Below are 22,586 nucleotides of genomic sequence, written 5' to 3' on the forward strand. Positions count from 1 at the left end.
TTTTTTTTTAATTTTTTTTTTTGCCTGAAGTCAGTTTGTGTATGACACAAAAAAATATGATGATAAATAATAAGAAACCGAGTGCCATTTATTTTACTTTTCGTCCTCACGAGATTTTTGCACCAACATTACTGCACTCTTCGGAACAATTTTAAACTTAAAAAAAAATAATAAAAACTAATTTTTCTTATTTATTTTATTTTATTTTTTGTTTAAAATAATAATAAACGTTTTTTTTATTATTATTTTTATTTACAGGCTTTGTGACGTCTTATGACATTTTTGCTGCCGAGATAATTGCCAACGACGAAACTAAATGTATTTTTTCATGTCACAATGGAGTCGCTTCTCAATAAATCAAGTAAATTGCATCAGCAAGCAAAATCTTCGCCAGTTACGCCAGACGAGCTGTATGCCACAAAATGCTCCAAAAATTTAAGGTAAGTCTAAAGGATTATTTTTTTAAATTTTTTTTTTTATAAAAAAATGAAATTTCTGGATTTGATGTAACAAAAACAATTCCATGGAAAAATGTTGTTTCCGTAGAAAAATCCGGGTATCAGACCTTTTTTTTTGCTCCTTCTTCGTTCCTTAATTAATTAGAACGTTTTTGTATTCTCGAAATGTGTTTAATTTTTCAACACTTTTGCTCACATGGTCCATATGATGGAAAAAGATTAAAAGGTAAATCCTTCTTTAACTCCAACGACCCATGTAGGAACACGTGGGTGTATGCGTGTGTTTGTGTTTACAGAAATAAAATGAAAATAGATAATTCATGTGTGCGTTGTGTAACATGTTTTTGGTTATTTACCTTAGTAATAGATTTCGTATTTATTGTACCCTTTTTACCGCCTTGTTATCATGATGATTAATATTTCATTGTGTACATGTTGAGATCTCTTTCAGGCGTTGAAGAAGTAATTAAGGAATTTATTGTTTTGTATTAGTCAATGAAATAAATTTTTTTGTTTTTAAAATTATTTTTTTTGAAAAATTTTGATTTAAAAAAAATTAAAATTTAAAAATGAAGATTTTTTGTTAATAAAATAAATTATAAAAATAGAAAATTTTGAAAAAAATAAAATTTTTTAATAATTTTAATAATTTTTTTGAATAAAATATTATTTTTTTTTTTTAATAAAATAATTTAATAAAAATTAATAATTTAATTTTTTAATAATTATTTTTAATAAAAAAATTAATTAATTTTTTTTAAATAAATTTTAAATTTTTAATAATTTTTTAATCATATAAATTTAATTTATAATACCTAATTTAATATTTGATTTTTTTTTAAATTCGAAATGTTAAAGTAAAAAAAATAATAAATTTTTCGTTAATTAAAATTAATAATTTTTAATGAAGTTTTGTTTTTATTAAAAAAATTTAAATAATAATTAATCTTTTTCAAATTTTTTTATTCAAAAATTTTTGTTAATTTTTTGTTTATAATTAATTAAATTTCTATCATCTTTAATTTAATTCAAATTTTTTATTTTCGACAAAAATTATTTAAAATATTTTTTATTAATGAAAATTAAAAAAAATTTGATTTTGTACGTATTGATATATTTTTTTTTGAAAATTATTTTCATACAAATATTTTTTTTAACAATTTAAACTCAAAATATGTTTTTTTCTTAGAAGTTATACAATGTATTTTTTTATGAACTTTGAAGTCTTCCAAAGAATAAAAGTATAACGCCTCTCAATGAAAAAATTCTGAAATTACAAAAATAAAAAAAAATAATAATAATAAAATAAAAAATAATCAAGAAAAAATTTAACTTCTTAAAAAAAATAATTTTAAACCGAAAAAAAATCTTCTTTTAACTGCAAAGAATTAAAATTCACTTTCTACCTTCTTGCATTTACTTTTTAACTCGAAAACGAATAAAAAAAGTACATCTCATTTCTACAAGAAAATAACACAAAGACTCAAATTACTGAGATAATTTAACACTTCATCTAAATGCATAAACCATAGATAAAATCATCATTAATTTTATCTCTCAAAAATTGTTTAAAACAATTTACAATAATCTACTCTGCTCTCTTATGCTGCAACTCTCCGGAATGCACTTCATTCTCTTCTTCTTCTGGTAAAATCTTTTATTTTATAAATATTATTATGTAACAACATTATTTATGTTCTTCTCATATACACACGCAAGCTATATCGTATTATTTTACTTTTAAAGTGCATTTTCGTACTTGTACTCTCGCTTAAACGTGTTAAAAGTTCATGTTATTTCAATTATTCTCTATGTGCACACACATTTTATCTCTACCACACTCGGCATATTATATTGTGGGAAAATGCTTTATTCTATGTCAAAAGTGATATACTTTGTTGTTGCATCCATATAGTTTGTTTTTTTACAAAAAAACATTTTTTTCTTCTTTTTGTTAAATTACTAACAAAAAAAAAAATTAAATTGAAAAAAAAATATTTTTTTTTTAAATAAATAAATAAAAAAGGTTTCATGGAGACATTTGCAGCACGATTGTTTAACTAATAAAATACCTTTCGACGACTCCGAATGATTTAAATGAAAGCGCTTAACTCGTGTGCATTGTTAGAAGGTGTTGTGTAAACGTAGCCTTCTTTATTTAACACGCACCGTTTGAGCAATATGTATCATTCTTTTGTTTCAGCAAAGTTAAGTCACAAAAAAATTTTTATTGTGTTACTTTTTTCATCAAGATATTTTTTTATATGAGACTTTAATAAAAAACGCATTTCTATTATTTGTTTAAAAAATTTTTTCATGTAATAAGACGGTTTTTTGGCATTGTTTTAGCCATAATTTACATATTCAAGGCTTCAAGGTTCATTAAGAGCTACATAATTTTTGGACATTTATTACTTCGGTGCCCGTAAAAAAATAACTTTCAGGTGTTTTGTAACCTTTTTTCTGGATAATTTGTAATTTTTTACGTGTGGCTTTCACGCAAATTAATTTTTTTAGCAACTTTCATTTTTCCCTCCCAAAATGTTGCGATAATCAGCTGATGATTGATCGGCAATATGTTTGGTGTGAAAATCAGTTATTGGAAAAAATAAAACTCAGACACGTACGAAATATAAAAGACAAGCGACCTGCATATTTTAATATCAATCGAGCGTTTACCTATATTTTATTAAAAAATACGAAGAAAGGTTTATTTATTCAAAAAATATTAAAATTTTTACCTTTTTTAGTATCTTAAAGTGTTATTTTAAGGATTTAAGATTTTTTTTAAAGCTTGAGTTATTTTTAAATCAAATATTATAAAAATTAAAAAAAATTATTATTTTAAAATTAACTTTTTTATATATATTTTTTTAATAACAAAAATTTTCTTTATAAATATTTAATTTATTTATTTATTTTTTTTTTGATTTTATTTTAATAAAGGAAATTTTCAAAATTTTATCAAAAAAACATTTAAATTTAAATTAAAAAATTTAATTTAATTAAAAAAAAAAACAAATTACATGAAATTTGAATTTTTTAAATTAATTTTAAATAAGCAATATTAAATTTAAAATTTAAAAAAAAATTAATTTAAATTAAATTAAGAAAAAAACAAAAATTTAATAACAAGTTAAAAAAAAATTTTTGAAAGAAAATTAAAAATTTTTTAATTAAAAAAAATAAAAAGAATAAAAATAAATTTATTAAAATAAATAAATTAAATGTTATTAAATAAAAAATTAAGGAAAAATAAATATAACATTTATAATAAAATCAATTGAAATTTTAAATATATTTTTAAAGAAAAGTTCAAAAAAATATTTTTTGAAAATAAAAAAAAAATAAATATCAAAAGAAAAGTTAATTTAACAAATTTAAGAAAAATTAATTTTTACTTTTTTTGAAGTTAGATAAAAAATAAATTTGTAATAAAGTTAAATAAAATTGAAATAATCAATTTATTAGTTAAAAAATTAAATGTAGGTATAAAGAAAAATTAAAAAAGATTTAAATTTGAAAAAAAAAATTAAAATTAATAAAAACTCAAAATACATTTTGAAAAAAAAAAATTAAAAAAAAATATTTTTTAAAATTTAAATGAAAAAAAAGTTAAAATCAAATTTATAAAATAAAAATAAAAATATCTCAAATTCCAATTTTTATTGGATTCACGAGATCCCAGATAATATTTTAAACCATTCTCTTGCTTATTTCTGAATCAGTAGCGCGTTCGAAACATTCACCGAGATTTACTATTGCAGATTAAAATTGATTGAAGGCGATGAAAGTGTTTTATGTCAGAGGAATAAAATAAAGCAAAACGAGCGTAGCGAAAAATAAAAAAAAAATCGCACACAACATTGTTTTCTCTTCGCTCTTCTTTCTGACACACAGACCAAGTTGAGACACTTTAAGAGTTACTTTGAAGCAACATCATGGGTGAAATAAAGATTAGTATCATCGTTTATGGTGCTCTCGTCGTCGTCGTACCTGCACTCGATTGTCTTTATATGGCGGCATTCGCTGTGTGGTCTACAACTCTTTGCCATGTTCTTGTCTGTTTTTTTTCCTCTTGCTGCTGCTGCCGTTATGGATAAGCAATATCAACATTTACTTTCATTTACTATTTAAAGTATGAACTGGTCGTGTGTCGCTCGTACGAAGGTTAACGCTCTTCTTCTTCATTCATTCATTCTGCAAAAAAAAAATAAAAAATAAAGTTATCCTAGATCGTATCGGCGAAGCAACGTCAGCTAATTTGGTTAAGGTTTCTGTCAAAGTAAACTTTTTAAAATAATAAAATGAATAATCTAATTAAGCGTTTAACAAGACACCGAACGTTGTTTCTTCATTATTTACAAGAAATTTTCGTTTTTTTTCCAAAGAACAAGATTAATTGCTTTTAGCGAAATTTTGATGTGCTCTGATAAATTTTTCTCCCTTTCCCCGAGATTGGCAGCGATTATTGGTGAGTCACGCTTTTCGTCGTCGCCACAGAATAATTATTATTAGCAGAATGTAATTTATCGCTTTTTCACAACGACTCATTTCTAATCAAGGATTATTTACATTTTATGGCTACAAGCACAGTTGTCGTTAAATGCACAATAAATGTGTGTGATTTCATTTGCATTTCTTAATTGAGTGACATGACAACGCCGAGTGTGTGCGCGCTCATCAAAACAATAATATTGCACATTTTATTTATACAAACATTTGAAACAGCAAATGATAATAATGTCGAGAAATAGTAATAATACGCATCTAGAATGCGGTGTCGCATGCTTATTAGAGGGGATCAATTTTTTATTTTTTCTATAAAAATTTATTTTAAAAATATTAATAAATTAAATTAATTAATTATTTTTTTTTAATTTATTTATTCTTTTTTTATAATTTTAATAATAAATAAATAATAAAAAAAAAATCAAAAATAATTATTTAATTAAATTAATTTGATGAAAATATTAATTTTGAATATTCTTTTAAAAAAATATTAATTTACATTTTTTTATTCTTATTTAAAATAAAAAATTATAAAAAAATAAAAAAGTATTTTATTGACAAATCCTTCGTAATTTTTTTTTAAATTAAAAAATTATATATAACTATTTAGTTACATTAAATTTTATTTTTTAATTTAAAAAACATATTTTAATAAAAAATATAAAAAAAATTATTTAATAATTTTTAAATTATTTTTTAAATTTATTTAATTAAATTTATTTTATTTTACTATTTTTTTTTATTTTTTGTTTAAATTTTAATAATAATGAAAAATTATTTAAAAATAATTAATGAACTTAATTTAATTAAAAAAAATATAAATTTTAAATTTTCAGTAAAAAAAACTTGATAAATATTTATTAAAAAATTAATCAAAAAATGTAAAAAAATATTTTATTCCATTTTTTTTTATATTTATTAAAAAATAATGCATTAAAATATTTTTTACAAAATAACTATTTATTTATATTAAATTTTATTTTTTGATTAAAAAATAAATAATAATTTAATTTAATTTTATAAAAATTTATTTTAAAAATTAATTAATTTAATAATTTTTAATGAATTAATTCAAAATTAATTTGTTAAAAAAATACAAAATTTTAAATGGTTTTTTAGTAATTTTTTATTAAATTTTTTTTAATCCAATTTTTTAAATATTCATAACAAAATAAAAAAAATGATAAACATATCAAAAAAATTCAAACGAGTTTTAAATAAACTTGACATTAAAGTTAAATATTTTGACACATGTCATCGTTCCCCTGTCACACTCTCACCTTAACGCACAACGAATAAACATTACATTTTAGAGAATAAATTTGATTTTAATTTAAAACTAGTCAGAAAAAGGTAAACAAAAATTAAAATTTAAATTATGCAATTCCGAGTTTGTTTCTCTTTCACATTTTGTACGAAGCAAAACCCAAACGTTGCTCATTTTAATTTTCTCTTTTCATCTTTTTATCATAATAACAATAAACAATAATATGACAACAATTCACAAAATGAAATGATGTTGATGAGACTTGCGACCTGATTTGCATATTACTGTGTGTGTTTTTATCGCATAAACGTACGTCATCAAAAGTTGATACAAAATTCATAAATGTATGGCCCTAAACAGTGAAAACTTAAACTTGAACATATAGTATATAAAATTATACAAATTATTATCATGTGAGGGTATATGATTGTTATTATTATAATAAAATATAGATATGAATGAACAAATAATAAACTTTTGAGCTCATCATATAATAATTTTACGGAAGTACAGAGGAAGATGAAGAAGTTTGTTATTTGTGCCAAAAGGAGTGTTGATGCTGCAGGAAAAATAATGATAAATTTAAATAAATAAAATTAAAATAACAAACAACAAATAGGACAAAAGTTATAAATGTATGTTTAACCTTGTCAATATATATGAAAATTATTCATTATTATTTACATGACAAGTTGGACATGTTTGTATTTGAAAAAAGTTTGTAAATAATTAATTATTTGCTGTTACAATGTTTTTGCAACAACTTTATTAATTAATTATGTTACACAAAATAAATAAAATAGAACATTTCTGTAAAATTCATAGTTTTATTTTTTTTTAGGTATATTGTTTGATAACATTTCTGTTTTAGTTTAAAACATTATAATATAAATGTTACTAAAATTTAATATTAAACTTTATTTTTTGTTTTTGTTGAATAAAATTACAACGTTTTCATTATTTTTAAATATAAAAAAATATTTGAAAATAATAATGTAAAATTATTTTTATTGAATATTTTTTTAATATAAATTAAATAAACAATTTATTTTATATTTATAATATTAAAATATAAATAATATAAAAATAAATAAAATTTAATATTTATAAAATTTTTTAAACTTTAAAATAAATTTTTAAATATTAAATTTTATATTTTTATATTATTTATAATTTAATATTATATTAAAAATATTAATAATTTTAATTATTTTTTATAAACATTTATATTTAAATAATTAAAATTATTTAAATTTTAATAATTAATTCTTAAAATTATAAAATTATTTAATTTAATTATTCTTAAATAAAATTAATTTAAAACAATTTAAATTAATAATGTGTATGTAAATTAAATTTATTAAATTTTAATATTAAAATAATATAATATAAAAATAAATAAAATTTAATATTTAAAAAATTATTTAAATTTTAAATTCAATTTTTAAACTCAAAAAATTAAATTTTTTTTTTACCTTTTTTATTAAATTTAATTTATTTTTATTTTATTTATATTTTATTATAATATTATTATGTTATATTATTTTAGTATTATAATTAATAAATATTAGATATTTTTTAAATAAACAATTAAATTTAAATAATTAATTATTATTAATTATAAAATCGGTGATCTAACTCAATTTTCAAAAATGGGTACATGAGCCCTCATAATAAGAGGATTTTGGCTTAAATTTTTTTTCATCAATTTTTTTTGCTAACATCTTTAAAAGGCTCCTGTACATCGGAAACGCAAAATTTGGAAAAAGTCCAAAACAAAAGTTGTTTCTAAAGACAAAACCTTCAATTTGAGACGGAGAACGGTGATCTAACTCAATTTATTATTATCAATTTATTTATTATCAATTATAAATAATTCAAAAAATATAAAATTTTAATTAAAATTATAAAAATTATTTATAAATATTAATTAATTAATTTAAATTAATATTTTTTAAAATACATATTAATAATAAAAATCGAGATAAAAATAATAATTTAAATTAAATAATGAAAATTAATTGTTTTCAAAAATTTTTCTAAATCATATTTTTATTACCAATATTTCAATAATAATATAATTTATATATATTTTTTAATTTATTCTAATACAAAAATAAAAATAAAAAATAAAAAAAATATACAACATTTTTTTTTATTAGAATTCTAATAAATTCTAATTACTTTTATGTTTACAAATATATTTTCTTCACTTAATTATAATAAATAAATTAAAAGGATTTACTGAAACATTGTTTGTAACGGACCAATCATCAAGTCATAATGACATAAAACACGGCCTATAATAATAATAAACTTCTTGGTCATTCTCGAAATAACTGTTACTCACCCTAATGAATGTTTGAAGTTTCCGTATTTATACATTTTATGCAAAAAAATTAACATTTTTTACCATCATAAAATTACTACTACTTATATAATGTAGAAAAAAAGTACAAAAACAACAATAAACATTACTTACCTACTTGATGCACCGTTTAGTTGTTTCAATTCCGTTCTGGCGTTTCGTTTTCTACTCAATTTTTTACAACATTTTAAACGATTAATTTTATACAACTGTTGTTTCTTGATTTTTTTTCGTTCTTTTTAAATAAAAATTTGCTTAGAAAATTAGAGATGAAGAAAAAAAACGATAAGAAGAAATTTATTTATATGCAAAATAATATTATAAAAGATAAAGCTTGAAATTATACAACATGCTAACATGATTATTATTGTAGTTGTTGCATAAAGTTGTGTATGCAAAATAAAGCCGCTGGATGGCAGAGAAAACGAGAAGAGTCTAAATCAGTATGCAAATTCAGTTTTATGCAATGCGATGGATATTCCTCGGTTCGTATTGTTTGTACGAAACAAAATAAGTTCATTCATTAGAAAATGTTAATAGGAAACGTATGTTTGGGCATGTAACGAGTAGTAAAAGGAAACAAGCTACAAAAAGACTCAAAATTTAAATTGTTTCAACGTGAAAATGCAACATTGTCTGTTTTTGTAATTTACTTCGTTCTAACTAGTTAAAAAAATGAAAAAATTACCTTTTTTAAACAAAACAAGCTGTGGGCATCTTTTTAGCTTTTTGTAATAAAAATTAAGAGTTTATTAGGGATTGATGTAATCGTGTCAGAATAGCGGAATTCTCGCGTTCGTTTACGGAAATACCAAAGCAGTCGATACAGTTATGATAATAATAGAGCGATAAATTTTCAGTTTCTTCCAGAATTACATTTATACGCGAAAGAGATGACAAATTGTTAACACGCCTCTTAATGTCGTTTTTTGCGTTTTTTTTTTATTGACGTGAAGAGGAAAAAAATTATTATTTATGCGACTGATTGATTCACTTGCTGGATGTCTTTCTGTGAGTAGGAAGAGACAAACATTTATGTATAAAAAAATTTCTTACATTGAAGAAGTGTGAAAAATTTGTGTTTCTCAACGTTAAGAAATTTTAAATGATAAAAATTATTTTAATTATTAAAAAAATTTTTTAAAAAATTATTAAAAAAAAATTAAAAAATTTTTTTTAAAAAATTTTTTTAAAAAAAATAATGTTTTAAAATTTTTTTTCAAATTATTGAAAATCATTTTAAAAAATTTTTTATATTAAAAATTAATTTTTTTTAAGAAAATTTTAATTTAAAAATTAATTTATAATAAATTATTAAAAAAATTATTAATTAATTTAAAAATTTAAAAATTAATTATTTAAAATAAATTTATTTTAATTTAATGTAAATTTTTTTTTTTTTTTTTTAATTTTAAATTTTTAATTTTTAAATAAAATTTTTAAAAATTAATTTTAATTAATTTAAATTAATTTTAATTAAAAATAAAAATTTTTTATAATATTTAAATTTAAAAATATTTTTTTTTTAAAACTAAATTTTTATTTTTTAAATTTTAAAAAATTAATTATTAATTTATTTAAAATAAATTTTTAATTTAGTTTCATTGATATTTTGTTTAAATTTTTTTAAGAATAATTTTTTTTAATTTAAAAAATATTTTTTTTATTTTAAAAAAATAATTTAATTTTAATAATTTATTTTTTTTTTATTTTTTTTTTTAATTTAAGTTTTAATAATTCATATATTTTTTTAAATTATTTTAATTAATTTTTAAAATTTAATTGATTAAATTAATTTTAAAAATTAATTTTAAAATAATTATGAAATAAATCTGAAGATCAAAAAAAATTCTCGAAACTCAAATTTCTCACACTTTACATACTTTGTCATTGCTCTCGTGGTTAACAACACAAAAAACGAAAAAAAAGACGAGAACAGATCACCATCAATAATAAATACCGATATAATGGATGTCAAAAAAAGCATTATTGAGTGGTGAGCGACTTTTTGTGAGTAAATTTTGTTTTTATGATTATTACCTCTTCGAATACTTTGTCCGTACGTTCGAACAACACAACAAAGAAATATTATTGTTATGGAATTTTATGAGGTTTTTTTTATTGTATTGTTCATCAACATCATCATCGTCGTCGATACTTAATCTTCTTTATTGTTTATTTGTCAAGTCGTACTTAAGGAGCGTCTTACGGAAATTCCAAACATTGCTCCGAACAACGAAAATTTATTTTCTACAAACAAATCCTTTTTCATGTTTTACTCGGTTCTGCCTTCTTTTGACTTAATTCACTTTTCTATCCTCTTAAATATTTTTTTTTTTTTATTTTAACTCAGAGTAAAAAAAATAGTGACATGCATATTCTATTTCTACGTTAAATAACGAGAGCAGTGCATAAAAAACAATAAAAGCCTACTTTTTGTTGCTAATCACGCCCATCCTTTTTCAGCTCGTATCGGATTTGCACTTTCCACACATGTAAATATGCGACTGACAAAAAATTTTTTAAAGTTTGCGTGTCTCTCTGAAAAAAAAAGTGCAATTTTTTGTTCTTTTTGCTGCTGCATGTTCATGTCAAACACATGGATGCAAAACGCAGCTCATGCAGAATTAATGCTAATGCACAGGATGAACTCAATTTGTTGCCAAACCATTTGTGCAGAAGCAGATGATGATGATGATGACGGTACTAATGCGTTGTTGCGAGGAACGAATGCAGGACCACAGAACGCGTGGCATGCAAGAAAAATGTGTGTCAAAAGAATTTTCTCTTCTACCCTTACACGAAAAAAAATTTGAAGTTAATGACACGAGAAAAAAGGGGTGAAAATTTACGTCAAAATAATTCAATAATCATCAAGAGGCAATAAAAAATGCTGACAGAACATATTTCACCTAATAATCGATCAATAAAAACAAAAAAAAAAGTTTTCTTATCAATTTTCACTTTATTTGTTTTACAAAGCCACTTGTTTTTCGACAAAAATAATATTTATCGTCGTTTTTTTCGGTTTTGTGGCTTTGTAAGAAAGTAAGGGGGTGATAAAGCAATAAAGAAGCTATTTCAACTTCCTCCAAGTACCAACTTGTTGCGTGTTGTTGTTGTTTTTTCTGCTACTTTAGTCCGATTTGTTCACTTGTCTCGAGATAACAAGTTTCGGAAACAAGAAAATAAAAATATTTTTTACTTGTCATGATCATAATATCGGGATAAGTAACTATTTTTGTGGCGTTTCCGATTGGAAAATGTGCTCCAAAAGGGATAGAAAGGGTCTGTCTGTTATACTTTAAATATCAGGGTCGAAAATACTTTCAGTCAAAAAAAAAATTAAAGCTTTTGCTTAAGTAAAAGTCACAATTAAGTTGACTTTTGACTTCGAAGTCAAAATTAAAAGCTTAATTTTTCAAAAAATTTTAAAATTTTTTGAATTTCAAACAATTTTTGATAAAAAAATTTCGATTTTTTGAAAAATTAAGCTTTTAATTTTGACTTTTTTGACTTCATTGGCTTTTATTTTTAGCTTTAAAGTCAAAAGTCAACTTAATTGTGACTTTTACTTAAGCAAAAAATTTTAATTTTTTTTGACTGAAAGTTTTTTTTGACCCTGCTAAATATATTTAGATAACTAAAATAAAACAATTAATTAAAAAATTAAAATTTAATTTAAAAAAATTTAAAGAAAAAAATAATTCTTGAAGTGAAAATTTAAATTTGATAAATCAAATTGAATTTTTTTTAAATTTAAATTTTAATTTTTTTTTTTTAAAAATTTAGATTTATTTTTATTAGTTTTCTTTTAATTTTATTATAACTTTTTAATTTTTAACTTTTATTTTATGAAATTTTTAGGTTACTTGAAAGAACATTAATTCAATCGACTTTAGAGTCTCTAATAAGAAGCAAAGAAAATTGGAAGCAACTCATAACTTTACTACTTTTCAACATGTCTTCGAATTGTATTGCAATAATTGGCCAATGTAAAGGGGAGGAACAGGCCATTTTAAGTTTGCTTCTTAAAGTAGACATCCAACTCCAAGAAAGATTCATCCTAAGCTTACGAAATTTAACAGATTCATTCGATATATGGGCAAAAGTTATTCACATTAAGGATACTACTTAATAAAATTATATTAAAAACAACAATTGGAAAAAGTTCAGCTAAAAGAAGAGATTCCCATTAAGTCAAGTATCAAAAGTCTTTTTATGCAAAAGTCAGAATTCAATTCGAGAAGATGAAAAGCCATCGACACAAAATTCTTGATTACCTCGAGCTTTTCTACTCGATACTTACTAATGCGACAACCAATAAATAAGATATCTTTAAAAAAGAAATTTAAGTTTAGTTGTTTAGAGATAGTAGATATTAAACAAGTCATAATTATAAGAAAAAATAAGTTAGATTTGAAAAAACACCTAATATGAACGTAAATTGTTTTTGGAATAATGAAAAATTTTATCATTTAAAAATAAAAATTTCAAGAGACCAAAATGCGCTTACGTTAACCCCCCAATTCTCATCACGACACGCCTTTCATCTTTTTCATATGAATGAAACATGAATAAATTGAATAGTTATTGATTTGTATAAAAAAGACAAGTTATTTTGATATTTTCCCTTACATTTTATCCACACAACAAATACGTTAACTACAACTATCATGATGATCATCATTATTATTATTAACATAAGTAATTCCATGAAATGTAAGTTAAATAAGTCAGTAAATTAAAAGCAGGTTTGGCGATTTCTTGTTTTTTTTTCTTTTCTTCCATCACTTCTTTAAAAAGGCGCGTCGTGTTTTCTGTCACTCTTTTATGACAACAATCACCTAAACTTCGATAAAAATCTCCCATAAGATTCGTAACGATGCAAAATCCCATGCACAAGACCCGTTGCTCGAGAAATTACCTTAGCAAGCAGGTGTCTTTGAGCGCGATAGACGCCATAAAATGACAATGTTTTGCAACAAAGAAGAGACTTGAAAGTGATTCTTCGCCATATGGAAATTGCCGGTTACAATGTTGCTTGCATATTGTGAATAAATTAAATCAATGAAGGCACAGATATAGTTGTAAAAAGGTGTGCAGCCGTACATTTTTTTTTTTTTTTGAATAAAAAGGTAGAATTGATTTGGAATGGAATCTCTCACAGAATGAAAAATGGCAAAAAAATAGAAAATTTTTACTATTCGAGTCAAACCGATTTCTTTGTAGGTTTTCTGCTGTGAAACCGACAAGTTTTCTCCTTTAGTAATTTTAATTGTGCTCAACAACAATTTTAAAGGAAAATGCTCTTTATCAGTTGTGAGTCGGAAAAACCAAACTCAAACAAATTAACATTTATATTGCTTTCTCTCATTGTTCATTTCAAAAAACCGGATTCAAACGTTCCTTGCATAAATAATTACATATTTTACAAACATTTTCTCATTAGTCCTGTTTTTGTCCTGAACTTGTTTACTTTCCATGAAATCCATTGGTTAGTTAAAAAATTTACACTTGAAATAATTCAAGTTGTCAGTTTCATAAATTTTTGCAACCAAAAAAAAAATATGAAACCTTTTTCCATAATTAAAAAAAAAAATTTTTTTTGGCATTGATCTCTCAGTAAATATTAATAAAAGTTTTATTATAAAATAAAGTTATTGATCAAATCTGAAAAAAAAAAATTTTTTTCAGGATAAATAAACAAAAAAAAAATCGTTTTAATTTTGATTGATGAAAATTTTTCCAATTATTTTTTGTGCAAAAATAAATAAAAAAAATGAAATATGTGAAAAAAAACATTTAGATAAGCCTCTGTTTGCATGATTGTCAATTTATGTGGTTTATGAACTGAAATAAATAAGCAATAAATTTTTTCACGCACAGACAAAAAATAAAAATGACAACAGCACCCAAAAATTTATTCAGCATCAAATTCTTCTACTCAATTTATTTCCGGTTTTCTTTTTATTTTTTTATATTTTTTTTTTCGAGTAGCTCAAAATAGAAAGAAACCCAAAACTTTCTTGATCTTTTGTTGTTGTTGTAACTCGAATAAATTTATGATATAATTATTTTTTTTTTCTTTTGTTGTAATTTTTTTACAAAAAGAAGCAAAAGTTGGATAGAATTGTCAAAAAATTTGCATATCTCTCCCCAATATCGCTTTCATTTTTTTTTTTTGTAAGTGTCGATTATTGTCCACAATTTTTTTTTTTTTTTTTTTTTTTTTTGTAAAATTTTTTAAAAGCATGAACAAACGCAGAATAATTATATTTTGCTTTGTGTTGAACTTGAAGTTTAGTTCATCATCATGAGAATTATTTTTTTTTGTTTTCCTTGAGGGGCATTTCAATGCCTTGACCGCATCATCAGACAAATTTTTATAAGTAATTTTCTGTGTAACTTTTTTCTTGATTATTCTCATAAATTAGCGACGTTGCATTGTTCGTCAGGCATTTTCATTGTCGCGCGCCATAATTATCTTCTTCTGATTTATTTTTTGAAATGTCGTAAAAATTTCTTTCAAAAAAAAAATCATGACATCAAAAAAAAAGTCAACGAAAGTGAAAACGCGTTTTATGCTTGTTGTAATAAAGATTTATGATGATGAGATGCCAATGTTTCTTCTTCGTCTCTCTCCATCGTTCGTTGTCTTGCTGATCAATAACGATAAAGTTCATCGAGCAAAATTGGTGCATCCATTAAGTTTAATGAGTTTAATGGGCTTATGGCTCAACTTTTTATTTTTTTGGCGAAATTCGATCAATATAAGCGGCTCAAATGTTAAATAACGACTGCATTCGAAATTATATAAGTCGTTCCCATAAATCTCGCTTAAATTGACAAAAATTCGCCAGACCGCAATAAATAAAAAAAGGAGAAAAAACGAAAATTAAGTGTTATACCAAATGACCAAACAAACAAACCCACAAACCGTTTATGATAATGTCAAATTAGCTGCTGACGGCACAAATGACCAATGAATGTGCCAATAAAATTTAACAAAAATTATCGTCTAGGCACCTTTTTGGGGCGTTGAATAACGATGCGGCGGTGCAAGTAAATCAATCAAATAATTTGCGCCTTCAAACCGAGAGAGAGGGATCGAAAAAAATGTAAATTTTATTTTTATCACACGAAATTATCATATCTTGAATTATTTACACTGAGGAACAAAAAAAAATTATTAAAATTGTATTTTTTTTTTGTTAATTAAATTTTTAAATTATTTAAATATTAAAATTGTAAAAAAAAATCTAAAAAAAATATTTTTTTTAATTATTAATTATTATTTTTTTTTAATTAATTAAAAAAATTAAAAATATTAAAATTGAAATTATTATTTTTACATGTTCCAAAAAAAGAGAAAAATTTCTAAAAATTCTAAATTTTAAAAAAAATTATTTTTAGAAATATTTTTAAAATCAAATAAAAATAATTTTATAGTTCTCGTAAAAATATTTTTTTTCTTTAAAAAAATTTTTGAAAAATTAAAAAAAAATATGATTTAAAAATTATTTTAATTGCTTCTAATTCAAATTTTTTAATTAAATTTAATGTTTTTTTTTATTTTCTTATTTAAAAAATATTCCAACTATTTTATATCTATAATTTAATTTTTTTTTTAATTAATTAAAGTTGTAAAAAAAAAATAATTTTATTTAATTGAAAAAATTTGATTATAAATTATTTAAATTACTTCTAATAAAAAATTAAAAATTAAATTAATTTTTTTTATTTAAAATTTTTATTTAATTTTTTAAATAAAAAAAATATATTAAAAAATAAATTATATTAATAAAAATTGTCGAAAAAACCTGAAGTAAAAAAATAATAAAAACAAAAAAATTGATCCTCAGTGTAATTATTCACACTGCAACTCACTAAAGACATATTAGTCCGATTTTTCGATAAGCAAATTGTTATTTAAATTTTAACTAACGAATATTAATTTATTTCATGTTACTTTGTTGTCGTTCATAAAAAAAAAATAGTGCGAGAGACACAGGTAGTAAGTGTTAAAACAAGCGCGCGTAGGAGCAAAATTTATGTTATTGCATCTCCTTTTATGTTTCGCGATTTCTTCTGAAACCCAAGAAGAAGAAGAAGAAGAACAAACAGAGCAGAAGCAAAGAACAGAAAAACAGAATGAAAGACAAGCATGAGAGAACAGGAGACAAACAGCAGCCGTGTTACAACAAGATTATTATTAAGCATGGTCAATTTGTATTCAATCGTGATAAGAATCGATGGTTTTTTGATTGTCTTCTCCCTTTTTGCGCGCGATTCTTCTTATCGAACTTTTTTTTCGTCTTTTTATGAAAGAAATGAGGCGAAATTCAGCAAAAAAAAAGTAGCGAGGTAGCAACGAAAAGAAAGATCATTAAGAGGGGAGAAAAGTTTAAATCGATAAGTAGCCAATGTACTTGAATTTTTTTATGAAAGGCATTCTTTTTAAAAAAAATTAAATTTTAAAATAGAAAAAATTGTCTTTCTGTTGAAATTTCAAAAAAAAAAAATAAAAAAAAATTTGACAGCTGTCAAAATTTTCATTAAATTTAATTTTAGTAGATTTTGTAATTTTTTACTTAATTAAAAAATTTAAAATAAAAAAAATAATTAAAAAAAAATTAATGAGTAAAAATTACAGAATCTACTACAATTAAAATTTAATGAAAATTTTGAAATCTGTCATATTTTTAATTATTTTGATATTTTTAAATTTTTTGTTTTTAATTTTTGAGATTTTTTTTTACTTTTGAAAATTATTTTTGAATCCTGGAAATAATTATTTTTCTTTATTTTTAATTTTTCATGATTTTTTTTTTATAAAAAATTTTTATTTTAATTATATTTTTATAATTTTTTAATATTATTTTTTGGTTTAAATTATTATTTTTTTTTAATTTTCATTTATTTTTTTAATTAATTTTTTTTATTTAAAATTTTTTAAAATATTTTTTTAATATTTTATTTTTATTATTAATTTTTTTTTAAATTTTTTTGAATTTAATTTAATTTTTTTAAAAAAATTAAAAAAATTTTTAATTATTTTTTTTTAATTTTAATTTTTAAAAAATTTTAAAAAATAAAAAAATAAAAATTTAAAAAAAATTTTTAATATTTTCAAAAAAAATTAAAATAAATTTTTAGAATTTTTTTTTTTACTTAAAATGCGATCTCATCTTCAGATTGACATTAAAAAAAAATCAAACCAATTTAACAAAATTACACAGAAAAAAATATCGGCGCGGTACGCAAATATCTTTATTTATCAATGAGGCAAAAATTATGTTTTACGGATAAATTTGTTGTTAACGCGATTCTCCTTTGCTCATTGATTCACGTTTCTGCTTATATTGCTACTGTATCTCGTTTAAATGAATTCATTTTTTTTCTGTACAAATTTCTATCACGATAAAGAAAAAAAAGGATCACAGGCGCCTAAAATGGAAATGGGTTCGATTTTCAATAAAAACGCCGTCTGAAAAGTGTCTAGAAGTTAAATTATAATAAATTCATCTGAACAATTTTTTTTTTGTTGTAATGGAAATTTATACCAAATCTTTCACCCAATTACTGCGAGCACAACAAAGCTTCTGTCTCATTGTTCGGTTTTGGTGAAGAACGAAAAAAAAAAACGGAAAAAATTGCGCCTCTATTATTAAATGTAAATGAATGTTGTTAAAAAAAAATTATTCACAACAAGAAAAGGGCTCATAATGGGGAATCTTGTCAATTAGGCGGCATACTTGACGAAATTAGAAGGAATCGTTAACAAGTTCGTTAACATAAATGGCGCCATTTTTTTTTCATTCAAACTGATTCAAGTGACTCTGTCATTAAAAATTTTATTGGAGCTTTGAAAGAAAATTCTAAGGAATTTTTCTTATATTTTTTTAAAAAGTTAAACTTTGACCTAAAAAAAAAATTTTTTTTTTGACATTCATCAACTTACACAAAAAAAATGACTTTCGTTCATCTTCTTTCGTTTTCATCAGAAAAAAAAATAAAAACTTCACTTTTTCGATCGCGCAAAGAAAAAAATGCATTTAACAACGCAGCATTTCATGCATATTCTTCCATTGTGATGCCCGCCTTATAATTATGATATTTATAAAGTGCTTATCCGCGTTTTTACCATCATCATCAGTTGTGATGGTGGTCTGTATACATTTTTTCTTCATTTCTCGTTTTTTTTCTTATTTAAATTCTTTGCTCATGAATTTCTTATTTTTATTATTTTGTGCATTGTTGGACTTTTTATGGGTTTTTTTTGTGCTAAATTAAGTCAAAATCGCACAAATTGAGTTTTTCCTGTTTTTTCTTCTATTTCCGTATTTTTAAAAAAAAATTATAATGAAGAGCTTCTTGATTTATTTAAAATAAACAGAAATAAATTCCTTGAACTTCATTATTTCGCGCGCGGGTGTTATTATTGTTATTGCCTCTTCTGCTTCTTTTCCGCGGAAACTTATGCAATAATATCGTCCGTCATCATTATTACAACAACTAGACAACAAAAAATTACTTATGCAAACAACCGGAGAACAACAACATAGTAAAAATATTAAATAATAGCTTGCGAAAATTTTTCACATTAAAAAACGGCTAAAGTCGAATATCGTGCTCTAAATTACTTTATAACGAAACCACACATCCATACGTCGTCGTTTATCTTGTCGGAACTTCTTGAAAAAAAAAAATCTTTCGCAAAACAAAAAGAAAACGCATGAAATAAATGGAAAGGAAAAAAAAGTTCAAAGTTAACGAGGTCATTTATTCACATTTTAACACGAACGCCCGCCGCTGATGATGACGTTGATGGGAGGCCCGATACATGCGTGAAATGTAATATGTAAAAAAAAAAGTTGGCGCACATCAGCTTCGGGGTATCAATTTATTGATGATGAAAACGAAACGACGACGGCGAACAAAAAATATCTTTAAGTGTTTTTTTTTGCATTTTTTTTTGTATTTGGTTTCAAGAGATTCAAATAAATATTTTTTTTTAAGTAAATTTTGCGCGCATTAACTTCAAAAGAAAGTAAATCGCTTCGGGAATGAACAACAATGAATGTTGTTGATGATGATGATGAATCAGTGCTTGATTTTCAACGGAATGTTGGGTCTACTGAAGTGATCTATGAGGCATTAAAAAGTTAATGATTTTATAAAAAAAAATTCTTTAAAGAAGAGTTTAAGTTAAAAATATTTCTTATGAAAAAAAATTATTTAAATTTATTTTAATAAAAATAAAAATTCAATTTTTATTTTAATAAGAATTAAAAATTCAATTTTTAGATTTAAATTTAAATGTTTTATTTTTAATTCAAGTCAGATTAATGAAAAAAAAATCTTACTTTTAACGTTTCGGTTTTTTATTTACCATCTTCAGGAATATTTTTTTAGTATTTTTGAAAAATTTATTAATTTTTTTTTTAAATGTGAATTCAAGTTGAAATAATTTTAAAAAAAAAAATATTTTTTGTAAAAAAAAATTTAAAATTAATTAAAAATTTAATTAAATTAAATTAAAATATTTTTTTAAAAAAATTTTTTTTTTAAAAAAAAAAATTATTAAATTAATTAATTAAAAAAAATAAAAAATAAATATAAAAAAAAAAAAAATTTTTTTAATTAAATTTAATTAAATTAAATTAAAATATTTTTTGTGATTTTTTTTAAATTAAAAAAAACTTAATTAAATTAATTAATTAATTAATTAAAAAAATATTTTTTGTAATAAAAAAAATTAATTAAAAATTTTAATTAATTAAATTTTAAAATTAATTAAAAATATAAATTAAATTAAATTAAAATATTTTTTGTGATTTTTTTTAAATTAAAAAAAACTTAATTAAAATAATTAATTAATTAATTAAAAAAATATTTTTTGTAATAAGAAAAATTAAATAAAAATTTTAATTAAAATATTTTTTGTGAATTTTTTTTTAAATTAAAAAAAAATAAATTAAATTAATTTTTTTTAAGAGAAAATTTTGTGCAAAAAATTCACTTATCAAAAATTTTTCATAAAAAAAAATTTTTATTTCAACTTAAATTCACATTTTAAAGATAGTAAAAATTTATACCAAAAGTTTCTAAATAAATTAACGAAACGTTGAAAGAATTAAAAATTTTCATTTATCTGACCTGAATTAAAATTAAATTAAATAATAAAGCTCAACAAGGAATTGTCAATAATTTTTAAAAAATTTTATTTAATTTAATTTGATTTGGATTAATTTAAAAAAAATGTTATCAGGTCAAAATTACTTACTTTTCCTTTTATATTTAAAATTGTTTTCCTGAAACAAAAATTATTTTGTATTAAATTAAATTTCACAACTTTACAAAAAAAAAATTAAAAACTCAAACTGAAAAACAAAATTTAAAACAATTACTTCAGGTCAAAGCTTTACTCAGAAAACTGTCTACCTGTTTTTGATACATTTACTTATTCCTCGAATTAGCTAATTTTAATTGAAAGTGACATAATTTGCATCATATTTACTGTTTTTGCTGTAATTAAAAATATACCAATGTTTCCCCAACTTTTCAAAAACAAACCTGTAATTTATTTTTAAAAAATTTATAGACAAAACAAATCTTTGTTATTCACGGTTTCTATGTCAATTTTCGTCTTTCTTCCCACGCGACATTCTAGATTGTCTACCTTTCTCCCGTTTTAATCTCAACCAAAGCCACTGTTTGATTAATAAGCAAACACAAACCACAAAACCGCACTATTATTATCTAGTTTAATCATCGTCTTTCGCTGCTTCTTAGTTTCACGTGTGACTCGATTCATAGATATGGGTTCGGAAGTGAAGTAATAAACCAAACCTTTGCCTTATTTAAAAACGATCGCGACAAGAAGTGACACAACATTTGTGGTTAGGTTAGGCATGATCTGTTACTTGAATCTATCTTGAACAACTATCATTATTATTATTACAACATTTTGTGTCATTATATTTTTTTAATAACATGTGAATTGAGAGAAGCAAAAAAAAAAATTACAACTTGAAAGAAATTGTTGTGTTAAATGACAGCTTTAGATGTGTAACACCTTTTAAATGTTTCCCGTGTTTAGTAGCACAATGACACTCTTTAACGGGTGCGATGTCGTAATCATTGTTATTACAACAAAAAAGCTTCTTTGATCGTTTTGTGTTTAGTTTCCAGTTCAAGGACGGGAAAAATTAAAAAATTCATGATGTAGAAAAAAAAAGTAATCTTTTGTAAGTTTCAACAACGAACAAAAAAATAATAAGGAAATATTTATAAAAGGAAGAAAAACAACAAGATTGATTGCATTCTGACTTCAATCTTTCTTTCTTTCTCTCTCGAAGTATTTGTTTTTCCCTGCAGCATCAGCAATCGCATATTTTGTGGTTTTATAAGAAGATAAATATTTTATTTGTATTGCCAAGGCTTAAAATAACAATTCATGTAAATCAATTGTAAAAAGTCAATATTTAGATTTATTTTCTTCTGCCATAGAAAAACATTTTTATAAACTCTTTCTTTCGTACTTCAATTGAACACAAAAAAAAGTTCTCTCATTTTAAGAAGACACACAAAATATTTTGCAATCTCAAGTTCTTATTTTTTCAATAATGTGCAATCGAATGTAAAGATTTTAACATGAAATAACACACATCAGGAAATTGGAATACAATTTCAATGTGATGGAAAATGGCAGTTGTATGGTTCAAAATGCTTACAATGTAGTTGTCGAGATAGAGAGACAGCAAAGAGAGATATACATTTGTATATTGGGTGAATCGTCATCAGCATTGAGGAAGTCGTTAACGTTAAAGTATTTGCAAGTTAGACACTTTGAATGTTTTAATGGGGTGTCAATTGGTTCGATGACACGAAATGATAGTCATACTCATGTTGCTGCCGAGATATTCGATTCAGCAATTATTTTGATGTTTTTGTAAATAGGTTTTTTGGAATAAAA

The 22,586-nt window shown here is 22.2% G+C and overlaps 1 protein-coding gene across 1 annotated transcript in view; it reads left to right on the forward strand.

The window, feature by feature from the left end:
* Nucleotides 1-327: 327 nt before the first annotated feature.
* Nucleotides 328-22,586, forward strand: part of LOC134837884 (ras association domain-containing protein 9-like) — a 37,916-nt gene continuing 15,657 nt past the window's right edge. The window contains exon 1 of the mRNA XM_063853276.1: nucleotides 328-440. Coding sequence (XP_063709346.1) covers nucleotides 337-440 — 104 coding nt within the window. The 5' untranslated portion in view covers nucleotides 328-336. The remainder of the gene's footprint in view (nucleotides 441-22,586) is intronic.

Source organism: Culicoides brevitarsis, chromosome 1 (genome assembly GCF_036172545.1).
Source record: "Culicoides brevitarsis isolate CSIRO-B50_1 chromosome 1, AGI_CSIRO_Cbre_v1, whole genome shotgun sequence".
Lineage (NCBI taxonomy): Eukaryota > Metazoa > Arthropoda > Insecta > Diptera > Ceratopogonidae > Culicoides > Culicoides brevitarsis.